Source organism: Nicotiana attenuata, unplaced genomic scaffold (genome assembly GCF_001879085.1).
Source record: "Nicotiana attenuata strain UT unplaced genomic scaffold, NIATTr2, whole genome shotgun sequence".
Classification (NCBI taxonomy): Eukaryota; Viridiplantae; Streptophyta; class Magnoliopsida; order Solanales; family Solanaceae; genus Nicotiana; species Nicotiana attenuata.
Window position 1 is genome coordinate 28,770 of NW_017672837.1, and position 17,626 is coordinate 46,395.

The 17,626-nt window shown below is 39.5% G+C and overlaps 1 protein-coding gene across 1 annotated transcript; it reads right to left on the minus strand.

Annotated features, from left to right (window-relative positions):
- Nucleotides 1-893: 893 nt before the first annotated feature.
- On the minus strand, nt 894-5,738 carry LOC109214651. The gene is made up of 6 exons (XM_019378590.1): nt 5,525-5,738; nt 5,369-5,442; nt 2,025-2,073; nt 1,804-1,910; nt 1,415-1,491; nt 894-1,258 (listed from the first exon to the last, which is right to left on the minus strand). Exons 1-6 carry the CDS (start codon nt 5,571-5,573, stop codon nt 1,015-1,017), a joined length of 600 nt encoding a protein of 199 aa, XP_019234135.1. The 5' UTR covers nt 5,574-5,738; the 3' UTR covers nt 894-1,014.
- Nucleotides 5,739-17,626: the final 11,888 nt, after the last annotated feature.

The window sequence follows — 17,626 nt, forward strand, 5'->3', positions numbered from 1 at the left end:
CTCAAATAAAGTTCAAATCAATACTAATACTAACAAAATAAATTCAATTCAACATTAGAAATGATAATAGTTTTGGATATCTATTTTTCGTTTTGCATTGGTTTATAATGAAAATGCATAACATAGTTTATTTTATTTAGTGCTTACTCATGTAATTAATAGCTTATTAGATGTACTTATTTTAGCATGACTTATATAGTACTTTTAGATTACGTTCATTTTTATTATGGCTTATTAATTAGCAATACTTGTTTTATGCGATTTAGTATTGAATATTTTGGTACAATGTTATGACTCATCTCATATTATTGTGTTATTTTCTTGAAAAACATATTGTATAGTTGTATCATACTAGGACTAAAGAAATATTTGGAATATAAGTTACATATTTTGTGCTATGAAGACTTTACCGGAATAAACCCAAAAATCCAAAAAAAAACCAAAACACCCAAGAAAACTCGAGAGTAAAAAAGCCAACTTTAATGGTTTGATTTGGTTAATAGATCTAAAAAACTGACACCATTGGTTTGATTTGGTAATTTAAAAATCCGGACCGATCCGATCTATGTCGTGACTAATATGTCTAGCTCAGTAATCCTAGAAGATCTACGAAGTTATTTCCATGAAATCTTTTCGGAAATCTCTTAGCAGATCTTCGGTCATACATCCCTGTATTCTTCAGGTTCAGGTTCCGAAATATGTTAATGTAACAGTTTAAAACGAAAACTTTTTCCGGCCTTTTATGGTAATTAAGTTGGAGCACCAACTAAAAAGTTTGTCAATATTCACTCTATCAGGTAATTTATGGTGGATTAAGAAGATTTAGGCCTCTATTGCACATGCTCAAAAGCCTGCGGTGTGCGTTTAGCTCTTCTTCTGTTGTACAATTGCACTAAAAAGAAGAGCATTGAAGGATCCTTGATCAAAATGGGCACATAACAACTACTAATGAGATTTGTTGATTTAAACACTTATGCTCTAAGCATCATTATACAAAAATAAATCCGTACAAAATCAATCTTCATCTGAACTCTCATACGCTACTAGCAAGCTTTTCATTGCATTATCTGCCTTTGTTTCATTTCCCATGTCAGTTGATCTAGCTGGCAGGGTCTCTTTCTGCTTCTCCTGATTAGAATCAGTGTTATTACTTGGAGCAGCCTGTGTGCTTGCTGGGGAATTACTCCCATCAGATGCGGTAGAAACTTTCTGCTTCTTAGGTTTGACTTCTAAAACCCTTTTAAGTAAATCTTGCTGCCTGTACCATAAGACCAGCAAATATGTTAATCTAATTAACTCCCCTTGATTATTTATGAAGAATACCAAGTACCAAACAACAAAAAATGATGGAAATAACAAGGGGGAGGACACCGGAGAAATAAAGTGCCTAACAGCAAAAGAGGCAAAACAATACCTAATCCCACTCTTTGCCTTGGGCTCAACACGAAGAGGCAGGGGAATTGACGCTGGTGAAGAATCAGCTACAGCTTTGTTTAATATGGTTAAGCATTACACAGAAGATGGAAATGGTTAACTACAACTTAATAACCTTACATATCTATGTCCTTTTTTTTGGTTGATAAGTTATCTGTGTCCTATGCTTTCTCAAGCCACAACATCCTCTCTGCTGGCAAGGCTAAACTTCATGGGATAAATCATCAGATCAGCCTTTATAATGATTATACAAATTAATGAAACTCAATTGACATCAATTAGCACTTGCAGTCATGATATAATGTCAACATACGAGAGATACACAATCGAATGAGGTAATATCAAAGGAAGAACCAGTAAAAAGGATATCTTGAATGCTTGGAATGCACGTTTTTCGGTACGTCTCAGAAGGCGTTCAGCATCCTCCTCGGCTTCCATCTGCTCCTTTAGATAAAGCAAGTCATCACTGTCCAGGGCTGCATTACAAAAAAACAAGGCTCAGGAAACTATTACACACTTCCATTATATAGATGGACGGATGTACAAAGAAGAAAAAGAGGGGAGGAATTATTTTGAGCAAGAATCTGTACCGCCTCTCCCATGAAGGTAGCCTCCACGTTCCCCAGCAACATCTTGCATCTGAACATATCAAGCACCCAGTAGGAAAAGCCAAGATCCCTGTCAGGGCATGTTATAAGAAATTGGGGTATTCTGAGGGATATTTTAAATATGATCTGGTCCTGAAATAACGTGAGATTACACGCTTTTCTGGAATATCTTAATTTAGAATAAATCACAACCATCAAACTATTCTTTTATTAGTGTTAAACCTGTTTTCTAAGACTATATAACTAAATATACTGCAAAGACCTCTTATTTAAATCCTAATAGATGGACTGCGTATTTCCCTTATTTCGGTCCACGATAGCTGTTTAAGTCTATTTATTGGATAGGGTTCCCTTTACCAGTAGTAACTCTGTTGATGTGAGTTTGCTCACTTTGTCGGTCCTACACCCTCATAGAGGAGGAGGATTGTAGTAGGTTCACAACGAGCATAAAATATGTCGATTTATGATAAATCTTCATCATTGATGATTGCACATGGTGTTTATTGACCTAGAGAAGACGTATGACAAGATCCCTAGGACGTTCTTTGAGATGCCTAGAGATGAAAGGTGTAATGGTAGCTTATATTAGGGCGATAAAAGATATGTATGATGGAGCTAAGACTCGGGTTATATCTGTGGGAGGTGACTCGGAGCATTTTCCGGTGGTTATGAGGTTATACCAAGGATCTGCGCTAAGCCCGTTCTAATTTGCCCTGGCGATGGACGCACTGACACATCATATTTAAGGAGAGGTGCCTTGGTGTATGATGTTCGCTAATGATATAGTTCTGATTGATGAGACGTGAGGCGCCGTTGACGAGAGACTGGAGGAATGGAGACAGGCCCTGGAGTTTAAAGGTTTCAAGTTGAGTAGGACCAGGACAGAATATTTGGAGTGTAACTTTAGCGACGTGTCGGAGGAAGCAGATGTGGAAGTGAGGCTTGACTCACAAGTCATCCTTAAGAGAGAGAGTTTCAAGTACCTAGGATCTATTATCCAGAAAGATGGGGAGATCGATGGGATGTCACGCACCGTATCAAGGTGGGGTGGATAAAATGAAGGTTAGCATCTGGAGTCCTGTGTGACAAGAATGTGCCACCGTAACTTAAAGGTAAGTTCTACAGAGTGGTGGTTAGACCAGCCATGTTGTATGGAGCTGAGTGTTGGCTAGTCAAGATTGCACATATCCAGAAGACGAAAGTAGCAGAAATGAGCATGTTGAGATGGATGTGCGGGCACACTAGGATAGATAAGATTAGGAATGAGGATATTCGAGAGAGGATGGGCGTGGCTCCCGTGGATGACAAGATGCGGGAAGCGCGGCTTAGGTGGTGCGGGCACGTGCGGAGGAGGAGCCTAGATGCCCCGGTTAGGAGGTGTGAGCGGTTGGCTCTGGAAGGTACGAGAAGAGGTAGAGGGCTACCTAAGAAGTACTGGGGCGAGGTGATCAGGCAGGACATGACGCGGCTTCAGATTTCCAAGGACATGACCCTGGATAGGAAGGTGTGGAGGTCGAGCATTAGGGTTGTAGGTTAGGGGGTAGTCGAGCGTTTATCCTCGCTGCGTCTGATAGTGTTTTGTCTAGGACTGCTAGCGGTTTTTGTCGTGTTTCACATTTTTTGTTGTCTTTCACATTTTGGCCTTTCCATTTATTTGTTGTATTTTACGATGCTGATACTATTTTTCTGATTTTTGTTGTTGTTACGGACCTATTGTCTCTGAGCCGAGGGTCTCCCAGAAACAGCCTCTCTATCCCTTCAGGATAGGGGTAAGGTTGCGTACATTCTACCCTCCCCAGACCCCATTAGTGGGATTCTAGTGGGTTGTTGTTGTTGTTGTTGTCGTCGTCTTCATCATTGATAAATAGTGAGGATTCATATAATTGACCTCAACTAGATGGCGATGGAGGCTTAATTGTGTTTATTGTTGTTTCTTTTACCAGTAGCAGTCTCCCATTCAGTAAAAAAAGCCCTCTTCTGATCAAAACAACTTCTATAAGTTCCTTGTAAGCCTAACAAAACATTTCTGTCACTTAATGTTCAGTAGAATAAAGAGGAAGGATAGGGTAGCAAATAAAATGAGCAATTACAAGAGCCCTTATTGGCAAGAAAATAAGGAATAGAAAACCGGAGAGGTCGCAAGCTCAGTCAGTTTTCTCAACAGATTCAAAATTCAAAAGGGGAAGTTAATTTTTTCTTTTTCTTTTGATAGCTAGGACACGAGGAAGACAAATTTTTATTTCTCCGACATGGCACACCCCCCCCCCCCCCCCAAAACAACAACAACAACAACAACCACCCAATAAAATCCCACTAGTGGGGTTTGGGGAGGGTAGTATGTACGCAGACCTTACCCCTACCCCGAAGGAGTAGAGAGGCTGTTTTCGGAAGTCCCTCGGCTCAAGAAAACAAAAAGACAAAAAGGAGACCATCACTTTAGGTTGAGACAAATTTCTTGCCTCTTAGTTGGAGTGAAGTGCTCTTGCCCCAGGAGCAACCACACTTGAGAGAAAGTAAATCCTATTTTAGCCTTGCGGAAGTAAATTATTAACAGTTCCACCATTTCATCAGACAAAGAAATTGAAGAAAGACTTGCCGATTTGAGCAAATAGACAAATTCATGGATAATCTCTTCAATATCAGATTATGGTTGATAACATGTGGCCCAAACAGGAGAGTTTTTTTTAAATTAACTAAACCATTGCGATTATTCTCTATAGTTCTCAATCCACTACAAACATCTCCTCCTGGATATCATCTATTTCACAACGCGGATGAAACAGCATATACAGCTAATGGCCAAATGAGTTTATGAGATAATAAATGTCAGCAAAAAAATTCAGCCTTAATAAAGTCTTCCAAAATTATAGGCATGAAGAAAATTGAAAGATATGCTATGCTCGAATTATACTGTAGCAGAACTATTTAAATACTATTAACTAACAGTGTAAAAAAGATTCAAACAATCAAGTCACTTAAAAGATAATTGCAGGTAATTCTATTTAATACTAGCATTGATAACCCAGAATAAATGGTAATTGACAAGTTGAACTACACTGATGGTGTAAAAAGCTCATTATATTGAAAGTGTATGTAACTTAAATTCAAAGAAATAAATTCCAAACAGCTCAAGTTTCTAAATGAAGCACTATGAGGCGGTTCACACAATTCAACAGAAACATTCAAGTGCAATTGTGGAGTGTGGACTCAAAATTTTGAAAAGTAGAAGGACGTCAAATCAGAAGCAAAATTTGTTGGCTCCTGATTAAATTTTAGAGGTGCGTGTTAAATCAGTATATAAAGTTGGAGAAACGGGATTCGCTAACCTTTGAAACCATGCGTTGGAAAGTGATTTCCTCGTCATCTATCCTGTCTCCCTTTCCTTTCCCGAATTTTTTATCTGCAAAATTAGTTCGCATTTACAGGTTAACCCTAAAAAGTAAACGAATACAAAATGCGTGTGGCCAGTTGTGGGAAAATACCTTTAGGATCGGTGAGATTGGTGTATTCTCGAACTTCTCTGCCAGCCATGGCTTCAGTTAGATTGATTAGAAATTGGTTGCTACGTGCAGATGGGTACGATTAGCAGTGTTCTTCGGGTTAGGGCTTTCTTTCGCATTCGGCTGTTTTCTCTTTCCCTCTTCTGTGAATTTATTATCCTCTTTTTAGATGCGGATCACACGGTCCTCTCCTCGGTCCCAGGAAGCTGGGCTATTTATTTACAGCTTGTTTGGATGGTTGTTAGCTATTGTATTGTTTTCATGGAACAATTATATATTGTTAAATTCATTGTTTCGGAACAATGGAAAGTCTATTTTTTGAAACAACCGATTTGGTGTGGTGGGATCGTTTTCTATTTTTCTTTCTAATTATGCCCTAACTTATTACTTTATAATTTTATTTTACTCTTTACCTTTTTATTTTAAATAATAGCAAAGTCTCTTTCTCACATAATTTTGTAATAGAATTCTACATGAAGTCTAATAACCGATATAAATTCTCAAGACGACATCCAAAATATAACCTAGTATATAATAACCTACATACGTGAAAAACTCATTTTGTTCTTCTGCCGCTTCTCCATACTCTTCAGGTAAACGTTTTGTTTTACTTTTGTCTGAATGGAGTATACTTAATATTTTTTTTTTAATTTTTTATTATTATGATCTAATTATAAATATAGTGTACTTATTATTATTTTTAATATTATTAACTTGTTCAACTAATTTCGATAGAATTTGCATGAATTTAATTGCTTAATTTATATATAAGACATAATTAGTGATTAGTTAGTAGAAAGTGGTTTTCTTAAATAATTTTTATGTGTAATTTTTGATAAATTAAATATTTAAAACAATTGAGGGTATTGTAGTAAACTTATCAGTTAAAGTACAGTACGATACAGTCAAACCAAACAGCAAAATGTTATTTAACAACAACGAACAATACAATCTTTCCAAACATTGTATTCATAAAACGATACGATACAATACAATACAATACAGTACAATACGATACATTATAAAACGATGGAGAACAGTGATCCAAACAGAGTGTTAGTAAAACAAAAATGTGAGACTGTAAGGTGCCGTTTGTTTCCTGTTTTAGGAGGGTTAATCCATGTATAAAAACCAATTTAATACATTGTTTGATCAAGCAAAATCAATTTAGGTATAAAATTGAACACAACATATACCATGTTTTGTTAGTATTTTTGTTCTTCATACATAATATCTATATAAATTAATGAGAAAATTTATGTATTATTTTATGCACGATAAAATACAAAATTAAAATACGTGTATTAAATAATACATTAATTAATTTCTTTTCACTTTAAGTTTAGAATTTCTTTCCCTTTCACTAGGAGCCTGATATCTGTGACGACCCGATAGGTTATTTTGAGTACTAGCCCTTAGTTCTATGTTTCGAGACCTCTATTAGCTCCATTTGATATTTTCCAATTTGCGTGCGCAGTCCGTGTCTTTTTTCGATAAGTTTTTACGTAAAAATTTGAGAAAATATGATTTTTGTCTTTAAAAATAACTTGAGATGACTACGGTCAACATTTTATGTAAACGACTCCAGATCGGTGTTTTGACAGTTCTAGTAGGTCCATATTGTGATTTTGGACTTGGAATTACGCTCAGAATTGAATTCGAAGGTCCCTAGGTTGATTATAATTGTTTTGCCGGAAGCTAGCAATTTGAAAGTTTGGAAACTTTCTAGGTTTGACCGTAGGTTGACTTCATGGCTATCAGGTTTGAATTTTAGTTTCGGAACTTGGTATAGGTCCGTTTTGCTATTTGAAACTTGTCTACAAAACTTTGTGCAAATCGGAGTTGTTTGATAGGATTAGGACGCTTGGTTGTGATTTTAGAGGTTCTTGAGCTTTCTTTGAAAATTCCATGCATTTTGACGTCTGATTCGTAGTTCTATGTGTTATTTCGGCACTTTGATCGCGCGAGCGAGTTCGTATGATGTTATTCGATGCTCCGGACATTAGGCCGTTCACGGGGACTGAGTCCTTTCATTCAAACGCTCAGTTTGACGACCTTTCTTCCGGTAAATGGAAAAGTCAGTTTTTTTTATAGTCGTCTCTTGCCTTATCGAAGGATTGATATAGAGAAGAAATTCCTATATTTCTTATCTAAGCCTACCTACCACCTTCCTTCCAGAGCAATAGAACTTCTTTCTAACTTCATTCAAAAAACCAATTTTGGATCAGGAATCAGACTTTCTTTTATTGCTTATTTCACCGGTATGAGCCACCTCTTTTTTTTCTTGAGAGTGGGCACTCTAGTCTCAGGATTTGGTTCTTTTTTTTCTACCTTTTGTGAAGTACAACGTTTGGCGTGAACTATTGGAGGAGCATAACCAGACTCTGCATTAAACTCTTCGGGCAAAATCACTAGGATAATTTTGTTAGCTACGGCGATACCCAGTGCATGCCTTTCGCCTTACCTCCCTTCCTAACCTTGCTTGATCCAATAGCCCGATCCTAGCCCACTGACCTTTCTCCAAGATTGAAGTTAGAACTAGTTTGAATTCCAACTTAGAGCTCCTCTCCTTACAGTCAAGTGACTTTCACTCCTTCTACTCTAAACTACTTTGTGCCTATTTTTCGCTTTTCACAGTCAAAGTCAAAGGTTTGTTGGTGGCAAGATCAGCATGCCTTCTAGTTGTAGTTGATTGTAAGCGCACCTGAACTACCCTTAGTCATCTATTTATGGGCTTGCACTCAATAGTCAATTAATTCATTTTTCTGCTTTCTATCCACGCTTCAACTATTTGTTTATATAATGTGTGAAGTCCAACTAATGGAAAGTGCCTATCAATTAATTCCAAGAAAGCGGCCATATCAGGAATAGAGGCCGTTAAGGATGAACTTGCTTTTCCTTTTTTTCTTGTCGAGAACACTTGTGTGCATGTTTGGTTTGGAGCCCGAGGGGATCGAGTGGGTTTCGGATAGGCTACAGACCATTTCGGTCTTTAGAATTGATGGTTTTTAGCTGTTGTTGATGTCTGGTGCTTGGTGCTACGTGATCGCGAAGCTAATCTCGTGATCGCGAAGGGGAGTTTGGGGCTGGGGCGGATTTGTTCTTCGCGAACGCGAGGAGCTGGTCGCGAACGCAAAATAGAAGGGGGCTTACCCTTCGTGAACGCGACAAGCCTCCCGCAAACGTAAAGCTTTGTAAGGATCTGGGGAAGGTCAGCTGGTTACACTTCGTAAACGCGAGCCTTGGCTCGCGAATGCGGAGAGTACCTCGCGAACGCGAAGGCCTTTTGGCCACTTCTCTTCGTGAACGCGCCATGTGCTTCGCGAACGCGAAGAACACTTGACGCCCAGGATCGGGATTGAACCATTTTTTCACCATTTTCAAGTTAGAGCTCGATCTAGAGGAGATTTTGAAGAGGTTTTTCATCTCAACTTCATTGGTTAGTAAATATTAGCTTGTTTTTTTGCATTTTCATAATCACCCATTGAATTTAACCTTTAATCTAGGAGTTTGCATGGTAGAAATTAGGGATTTGGGTAGAAATTAGGGATTTTATAAAATTGTGATTTAGACCTCAAATTAAGGTCGGATTTAAAAATAAATCACAGAACCGGACACGGAGGTGAATGGGTGATTGGGTTTTGGTGCGAATCTCGATTTTTGACCAAGCGTCACCGGGGTTGACTTTTTCCAAAATCATTAAAGATTGAATCTTTTTCACTCATGGGTAGTCTCTAAAGCCTATTTTGAATTGTCTGAACTATATTTGGCCAGATTTGATTGGGTTGGAGGCTAATAATAAAAGAAAAAGTCGTGGTTGAGCCTTGATTTGGTTGTTGTTCTTATCGTACTCCCCTTTCTACATGCCCCCTCCCAAATAACATTTTAACTGTCCTACTTGATATTTGCTTTATGTATACACTTGTACAGGATTTACGTAGGTGTCTTGTCATAGCCTCGTCACTATCTTATCGGGGTTAGACTAGACACTTACGGAGTACATTGGGATGGTTGTACTCATGCTACACTTCTGCACTTCTTGTGCAGATACTAGTGTTGATCCCAGGAGCATTTAGTGGTGCTTGTGCTTGGATTCAACTATATTGGAGACTTCAGGTCTAGCTGCACAGCATCTGCAGCCCCCGAAGTCCCCTTCTTTATCCATTTTACTGTTTATCTAGTCTCAAATAATTGTACTTTGTTTCAGACCATATATGTAGTATTCTAGTGTCTCATGTACTTGTGACTCCGGATTTCTTGGAGTAGTTAGCATCCCGTTATTTCTGTTAACATTGTGTTAAATTCTGAGTTTATTAATCTTAAATATCATTACTCTATGTTAATTGTTAAAGACTGCTTAATTAATTTAATGACGCTGGCTTGCCTAGCAAGTAGATGTTAGGCGCCATCACGGTCCTGAGGTTGAGAATTCCGGATCCTGACAAGTTGGTATCAAAGCACTAGGTTGCCTAGGTCTCACGAGTCATGAGCAAGCTTAGAAGAGTCTGGAGGATCGGTACGGAGACGCATGTACTTATCATCTAGAGGCTATAAAGCTTTAGGAACATATCACTTCTTTCTTTCTCTATTGTGCAGTTTTATTCTGTCACTGATGTTTGAATCATTCCATTCTTGTTCTCTCGCAGATGGTGAAAACACGCACAACATCTACAGCCGGGCAGGAGCCGGAGCCCCCTGTTGCAGCCACTACCAGGGGTAGGGGCCGTGGCTGAGGTAGGGGCCGAGGTAGAGGCAGAGCTCAGCCTAGAGCACGTGCAATAGCACCTACTGCGAAGCCTCTGATTGATCATGCGAAGGAGATCCCAGTTTAGATCACACCAGTCGGACCCGCTCAGGTCCGGAGGGATTCATAGACAATCCCATACTTCAGGATGCTCTAGTCCGTTTGGTGGGCTTATAGAGAGTGTGGCCCAGGCCGGAGTATTCCCTATGGCACCTACTGTCTCTCAGGATGGGGGAGGAGCACACAGACTCCCGCTACTTACAATCCGGAGCAGATCGCTCCCTTATATCAAACTTCTACGGTTCCAGCAGTTAAGGTAGTTCAGCCCATTATTGCTACACAGACCGGGGAGAGGCCCACGATATCTTCTGAGTGATTGATGAGATTGGACAAGTTCACAAAGTTATTTCCTATTCGCTTTAGTGGAAGACCTTCTAAGGACCCACATGATTTAATTGACCATTACCACGAGGTGTTGCGCAACATGAGTATTGTGGAGTCCAATGGAGTTGACTTTGTAGTATTTCAGATGACTCGTTCGGCCAAGAGATGGTGGCAGGATTATGTGTGGAGCAGACCAGTAGGAATTGGGATCAATATTCGCAGTTATTCTTGGAGAAGTTCATTCCTTTCACTTTGAGAGAGGAGTAACGCATGCAGTTTGAGCACCTTCAGCAGGGTAGCATGGCTATTACGAGTATGAGACCAGATTCATGGATTTAGCTCGCCATGCAGTTTTCTTACTTTCTAGTGAAAAGGAGAGAGGGAGGAGATTCATTGATGGACTTACTTTCGGTATCAGGATACTGATGATAGGCTATAATTATGTTTGTTAGTCGCTTATTACACTCTATTTTACTGCACTTTAATTGAGTTTGAGCTTTAATCGCTAGTGTTTTGCACTAAATATGTGTTTTATACCTTGTAGGAGTGATTCCGATCTATGTAGATGTTATGGGATGAATTCAAGATATTATGGAGCTTTGAAGTCTGATTAAAAGCCAAGGATTAAGCCGGAATCGCGTTCGGGGATCCACGGATGATAGTGCACTTTAAGAACGAAACGATGATCGAGCAGGCATATTGCGCATTGTCCAGTAAAATGCATACAACTTTTCGCTCAGAAATCCGTTTGGGTTTCACAATATATCTTTGGAAAGCTATTGAAAAGGGCTACAACTTTCATGTTTTATATTTTCCCAAATTCCCAAAGACGCGGTGCATGGGGTGGCGCATAGCGCGCCCTAGCCGCCTATTTTGCTCCTTCCTCGAAATTGCAAGGTTCTTGATAAAGCCCACTACCACACCGCGTGGCGTATCACCCCGTGCGGCATGCCTCTACAAATTTTACAGAGCCGGAATCCTATTTCGCACAGGAAAAGGTGTTTCGTCTGGGCCCGGCTCTACTTGGTATAAATACGTGTAAAAATGCTATTTTGAGGACTTTTGACACATCTTTGACCTAGGGAGACTATTCTGGAAGGGAGAAGACGTTTGGAGCATTCTTGGGAGAAGAAATTCATCGAGTTCTTCATTCCTTCATCTTTTCTTTGTATTTTGTTTATGCAAAATACTTGGAAAATTGTTACTACGAACATGAGTGGCTAAGCACTCTAGTTCTAGGGTTGTGGTTGACATGATTATTAACGTTTATTAATTACATCTCTGTTAATTCGGATTATCATCTTGTGGTTATTTCTTTAATTCTAGTTTTAACTTGTGAATTATTATAGCTACCACTTCACCCTACTATCTATGCTATGTTTGGGAAAGTCATGTTTAGATTAGAGTAGAGTTAAAGAGAGCTTGTTTCTGAACCCGTGGCTCAGGGAAAGATTTTGCTGAACCTAACAGTATTGCTTAGTTAAATGTCGTGTTATATTCGTTCATGATAGATTCAATACCATAGTAATATAGGGTTGATATATTATGGATAGACGGATAGTATTGTGGGAACATGCTATTCATATAAAAGATCCGGTCAACTAGCAACCATAGATAATTCGGATTAACGAGTGTGATTATTAAACTTAATAGGATTGTTAAACCAACCACAACCCTTGATTCTTCATCTCCTCTGAATTTAAGTCTCATCATACCGATTTGCATTCTTGTTAAATTAGTTGTTATTTATTTAATTTCCGCAATAGTAGAGTAATAGAAGAACATCACTCTTTATTATCTTAGACAATTAATTAATTTTAGTTTGATTAGTTAACGATCAATCTAAGTCTCTGTGGGTTCCACATCCGACATTCGAGTCACTTTATTACTTGACGACCACGTATACTTGCGTGGGTGTTTGGTCCCAACAAGTTTTTGGCGCCGTTGCCGGGGACATAGTTATTGATTGTTTATTTTAAGTTAAGCTTGTATTCGTTCTTTGTTCAAGTTTTAATTTTTAGTTGCTCTATTTGTGATAACGCAGGCTCTTCTTTGAATGCGGAGGAGTAGAAGTGCAAAAAGTCTCCTTCATCTTGATCCTGAAATCGAACGAACACTTCACAGATTGGGGAGGGAAGTCGAAACTAGAACTAGAATTGAAAGAGAGTTAGACATCATAGTTCAACCATAACCAATAGAGATGACAGGTAATGAAGAGCGTCTGGTGATTGAAGCTGCAAGCCAATCTTGCTAATATGACTCAGGATATTGTGAAGCTTGATATCACGGGTCACTTTGAGCTAAAACACTACATGGTACAGCTGATTCAGCCCATAGGGCAGTATGTGGGCTCATGAAGATCCGTAGAGGCACATTCAGAACTTCCTGGAAATTACTAACACTTACAATTATCCGAACATTTCCAAGGACTATGTCAGGCTGACACTATTTCCCTTTTCACTGCTGGGGGAAGCTAAGGAATGGTTGCAAAAGGAGCCCGCGAACTCAATCCACAATTGGGATGATTTAGCAAGGAAATTCTCAATCAAGTTTTTTCCCACTAAGAAGACAAAATCGCTGAGGAGCCAGATTCTTGGGTTTCAACAATGAGATGGCTAGACTCTTCGTCAAGCTTGGGAAAGATACAAGAAGCTACTTAGAGGCTGCCCACATCATTGTTAGACTGATGAGGTGTTGGGTCACACTTTCGTTGATGGGTTGGACGAGGCATCAAAGATGAATCTTGACTCAATATGTGGGGGTAGTTGCATGGCAAGACCATACATTGAGATCCAGATCTTGCTAAATAATTTTACTGCTAAAGATAATAATTGGCAAGGAGATGGGGAATCACGAAGAGCACTTAAACAAAATACAGTAGGTGTGATTGATCTTAATGATCTCTCAGCCCTAAGGGCAGATATAGCAAGATTAGTAAATCAGATGAATAAAATAATAGTGCGCCAAGCACAACATATGCAGCATGTACAGTAGATGTCTACTTGCTGTGAGTTATGTGGTGAAGGTCACACAAGTGACATATACCCTGTGAATTTAGAATCAATCTACATCTATTTTTGTGCCGTTAGTAGACCTAGTCTTTCCGGCAATTGCAATGGCTTCTTTTTCTTCATGTTCAAAAAAATAAGATTGTTTAGATCCGCTGGGACCCAATCTCATCCGTCTTTTTTGAAAACGTGGACTTGTATCATAACACAGATATCTATTTATTGGAATATAGTATAACATGTGATTTCCACCGAACATAAAGGAAAAAACTCTTATGCCTGAGTTTCTCGTTCAACAAAAAGAAACAAATCAAGATCAAGGATGTTAAAAAGACAGAGTCAACCGATAGATCAAAGAGTCACAAACCTTGCTGCCACCTAATCGATGAATCTTGTCCCCCTTTTGTGATGCTATCACACATACAATCATACTCAATTCGATGGAATTGTTTGATCTTAAAGGGGATCTTCTATAATTTCGCACGTGAGGGGTTATTTCTTGGTTGGGGCAATAAGCTAGAGGGCCGATGAATCAAAATGCTCAATATGGTAACGTATATAATCCAAATTGGAGGAATCATCCTAACTTCTCTTGGGGTGGAAATCTGAATATCAGGCCTTAAGCTAATTTCAATCAGCCATCTAAACCTCCACAGCAAGCAGAAGAGAGTTTGACTGACATGATAAAAAAGCTCTTGATAGACAATCAGAAGGTTATTGTTGAGAATCAACAAGTTAGAGCTGAGAATCAACAATTGCGCACAGAGTTCAGAAATCTAGAGAGGCAGTTTGGGCAAATGGCTACAATCAGAATACTAGACCTGTTAGAGCTCTCCCAAGTGATACAAAGAAAAATCCTCAAGTCAATGCAGTGACGTTGAGAAATGGGAAAGAGTTGGTAGAAGTGTCTAAGAAGAAAAAAGAGCAGTCTGGGCTCGAAGAAGAAAGAGTGCCAAAACCTGTAGAGGTAGATGAGAGAAGCAAAACAGAGTCTGAGCATATATCAAAAAGGGTGCCACCCCCTTTCCCTCAAAGATTGAGAAAGAAGAATGATGACCACATGTTTCACAAATTTCTAGATATGCTGGAGTAGATACACTTGAAATCCCTTTGGTAGACATGCTCCGAGAGGTACCAAAATATGCAAAATATATTAAGGATATAGTGGCAAATAAGAGGAGGTTAACTGAGTTTGAGACTGTCGCACTTACTGAGGAGTGCACTTCTAGGATTCAACATAAGCTTCCACAAAAGCTTAAGGATCCGGGTAGTTTTACCATTCCCGTGAGGATTGGTGAAATTGATGTGCGTAGAGCCTTGTGTGATTTGGGTGCAAGTATCAATCTGATGCCATTGTCAGTGTTAAAAAAATTGGGCTTAGGAGCTCCGAGACCTACCACGGTGATGCTACAGTTAGCTGATAGATCTTATATTTATCCTGAGAGGGTAATTAAGGATGTCTTGCTGCAGGTTGGGAAGTTTATTTTCCCTGCAAATTTTATTATCCTGGACTACGAGGCTGATGAGTTAGTCCCTATCATCTGGGACGACCTGTCTTGGCCACCGGAGATGCAATTATCAAATTTCGAGAAGGTAAGATGATCTTGAGGCTGGACAATGAAGAAGTAGTCTTCAATGTATATCGATCCATTCAGTTGCCTCGTCATTTCGAGGACCTGGCTATGATTTCTGTGGTGGAGATAAATGAACCAGTTGTAGAGCCAAGTGCATTTGAATAAGATGCACTAGAAAAGGCATTGATGTTGTTCAATCATTTAGAACTTGAAGAAGAGGTTGAGGAGATATTGCAAATTCTGGATGCATCGTGCGAATACATAAGAGAAGGATCCTAGTTTGAGCCTCTTGATAGGCCAATCCGCCCCCCCTAAACCCTCAATTGAGGAGGCTCCGAAATTGGAGCTTAAACCCTTACCATCTCATCTTCATTATGCATATTTGGGAAGTTCTAACACTTTACCTGTGATTGTTTCTTCTCACTTGTCTAAATTGCAGGAAGAAAAGCTCTTAAGGGTGCTGAGGGAGCACAAGCATGCCATTGGTTGGACAATGTCTGACATAGAGGGTATTAACCCTGCATTCTGCATGCATAAAATACTCATGGAGGAGGGACACAAACCTAGCGTGGAACATCAACGCTGCCTAAATCCAATCATGAAAGAGGTGGTAAGAAAAGAAGTGATTAAGTGGCTCGATACAGGTATAGTATTTCCTATCTCCGATAGTAAGTGGATATGCCCTGTTCAATGCGTACCTAAAAAAGGGGTATGACTGTTGTAGTGAATGGACAAAATGAATTAATCCCAACTAGGACTGTGACTGGCTGGCGAATATGCATAGATTATAGGAAGCTGAATAATGCTACACGAAAAAATCACTTCCCTCTCCCCTTCATTGATCAAATGCTTGACAGGTTAGCCAGACAGGAATACTATTGTTTCCTTGACAGCTATTCGGGGTGTAATCAGATTGCTATTGCCCCGGAAGATCAAGAAAATACCACTTTTACATGCCCTTATGGAACTTATGCATTTAAGAGAATTTAATTCGGGTTGTGTAATGCACCTGCGACTTTTCAAAGGTGTATGATGGCTATTTTTCACCGATATGGTCGAACGGTTTGTGGAGGTCTTTATGGATGATTTTTCTGTGTTTAGTCCTTCTTTTGATTAATGCTTAACTAATCTTGCTAAAGTGCTTGCTAGGTGTGAGGAGACTAATCTGGTACTGAATTGGGAAAAGTGTCATTTTATGGTACGTGAAGGTGTAGTGCTGGGGCACAAGGTGTCCAAAGATGGACTGGAAGTTGACAAGGCTAAGATGGAAGCAATTGAAAAGTTTCCACCACCAATTTCAGTGAAAGGAGTTAGGAGTTTTCTGGGACATGCAAGTTTTTATCACCGATTTATAAAGGATTTCTCAAAAATTTCCTCTCCTTTGTGCAGGTTGTTAGAGAAGGATGTGCCGTTAAAGTTTGACGATGCTTGTCTTAAAGAATTCGAGGAGCTGAAAAAGAAGTTAGTGAGTGCACCAATCATAGTGGCTTCTGACTGGAAAGAGCCATTTGAGCTAATGTGTGACGCTAGTGATGGTGCAATTGGGGCCGTATTGGGCCAGAGGAGGAGAAAAATATTTCACTCCCATTTACTACGCAAGCAAGACTCTCACTCATGCTCAAATAATTTGTACTGTGACAGAAAAGGAGTTGCTTACTGTAGTGTGGGCGTTCGATAAATTTTGGGCCTATTTGGTTGGCACTAAAGTCATCGTCTGCACATACCATGCAACCATCAGGTATTTTTTCGAAAAGAAAGATACTAAACCAATGCTAATCCGTTGGGTTCTACTCTTGCAGGAATTTTACTTGGAGATCCGAGACCGTAAAGGAATAGAGAATCAAGTGGCTGATTACTATTCCAGGTTAGAAACTCGAAATTATGTAGCTGAGGGAGATGTCATCAAGGAAACCTTCCCGGATGAGCAATTGTTGGCTGTTACTACTTGGGAGGCGCCATGGTATGCAGATTTTGTGAACTATCTGGCAAGTGGGGATATGCCGCCTGATCTGGAACCTCATGCTAAAAAGAAGTTCTAGCGAGATGTGAGATCATATGTGTGGGATGAGCCGTTTCTGTTCAAATCTTGTATCGATCAGTTAATGGGAAGATGTGTGCCCGAATCTGAAATAAATGCTATCTTACATGACTGTCATGCGTCGCCTTATGGTGGTAATCATGCGGGTGACAAAATGGAAGCAAAGGTTTTGCAATCGGGTTTCTATTGGCCTGGGTTGTTCAAAGATGCCTATGAGTTTGTGAGGAGGTGTGATAGGTGCCAGAGAACGGGAACAATTACAAAAAGGCATGAGATGCCATTGCATGGTATTATGGAGGTTGAAATCTTTGATGTGTGGGGAACTAATTTTATGGG

Coding starts and splice junctions, on each gene's coding strand:
- LOC109214651 (XM_019378590.1), bottom strand. CDS start 5,573: ATGGCTGGCAGAGAAGTTCGAGAATACACCAATCTCACCGATCCTAAA. Junction 1,911..2,024: donor CTACCTTCATGGGAGAGGCG/GTACAGATTCTT, acceptor TTTGTAATGCAG/CCCTGGACAGTGATGACTTG. Junction 1,259..1,414: donor AAGGCAAAGAGTGGGATTAG/GTATTGTTTTGC, acceptor CTTATGGTACAG/GCAGCAAGATTTACTTAAAA.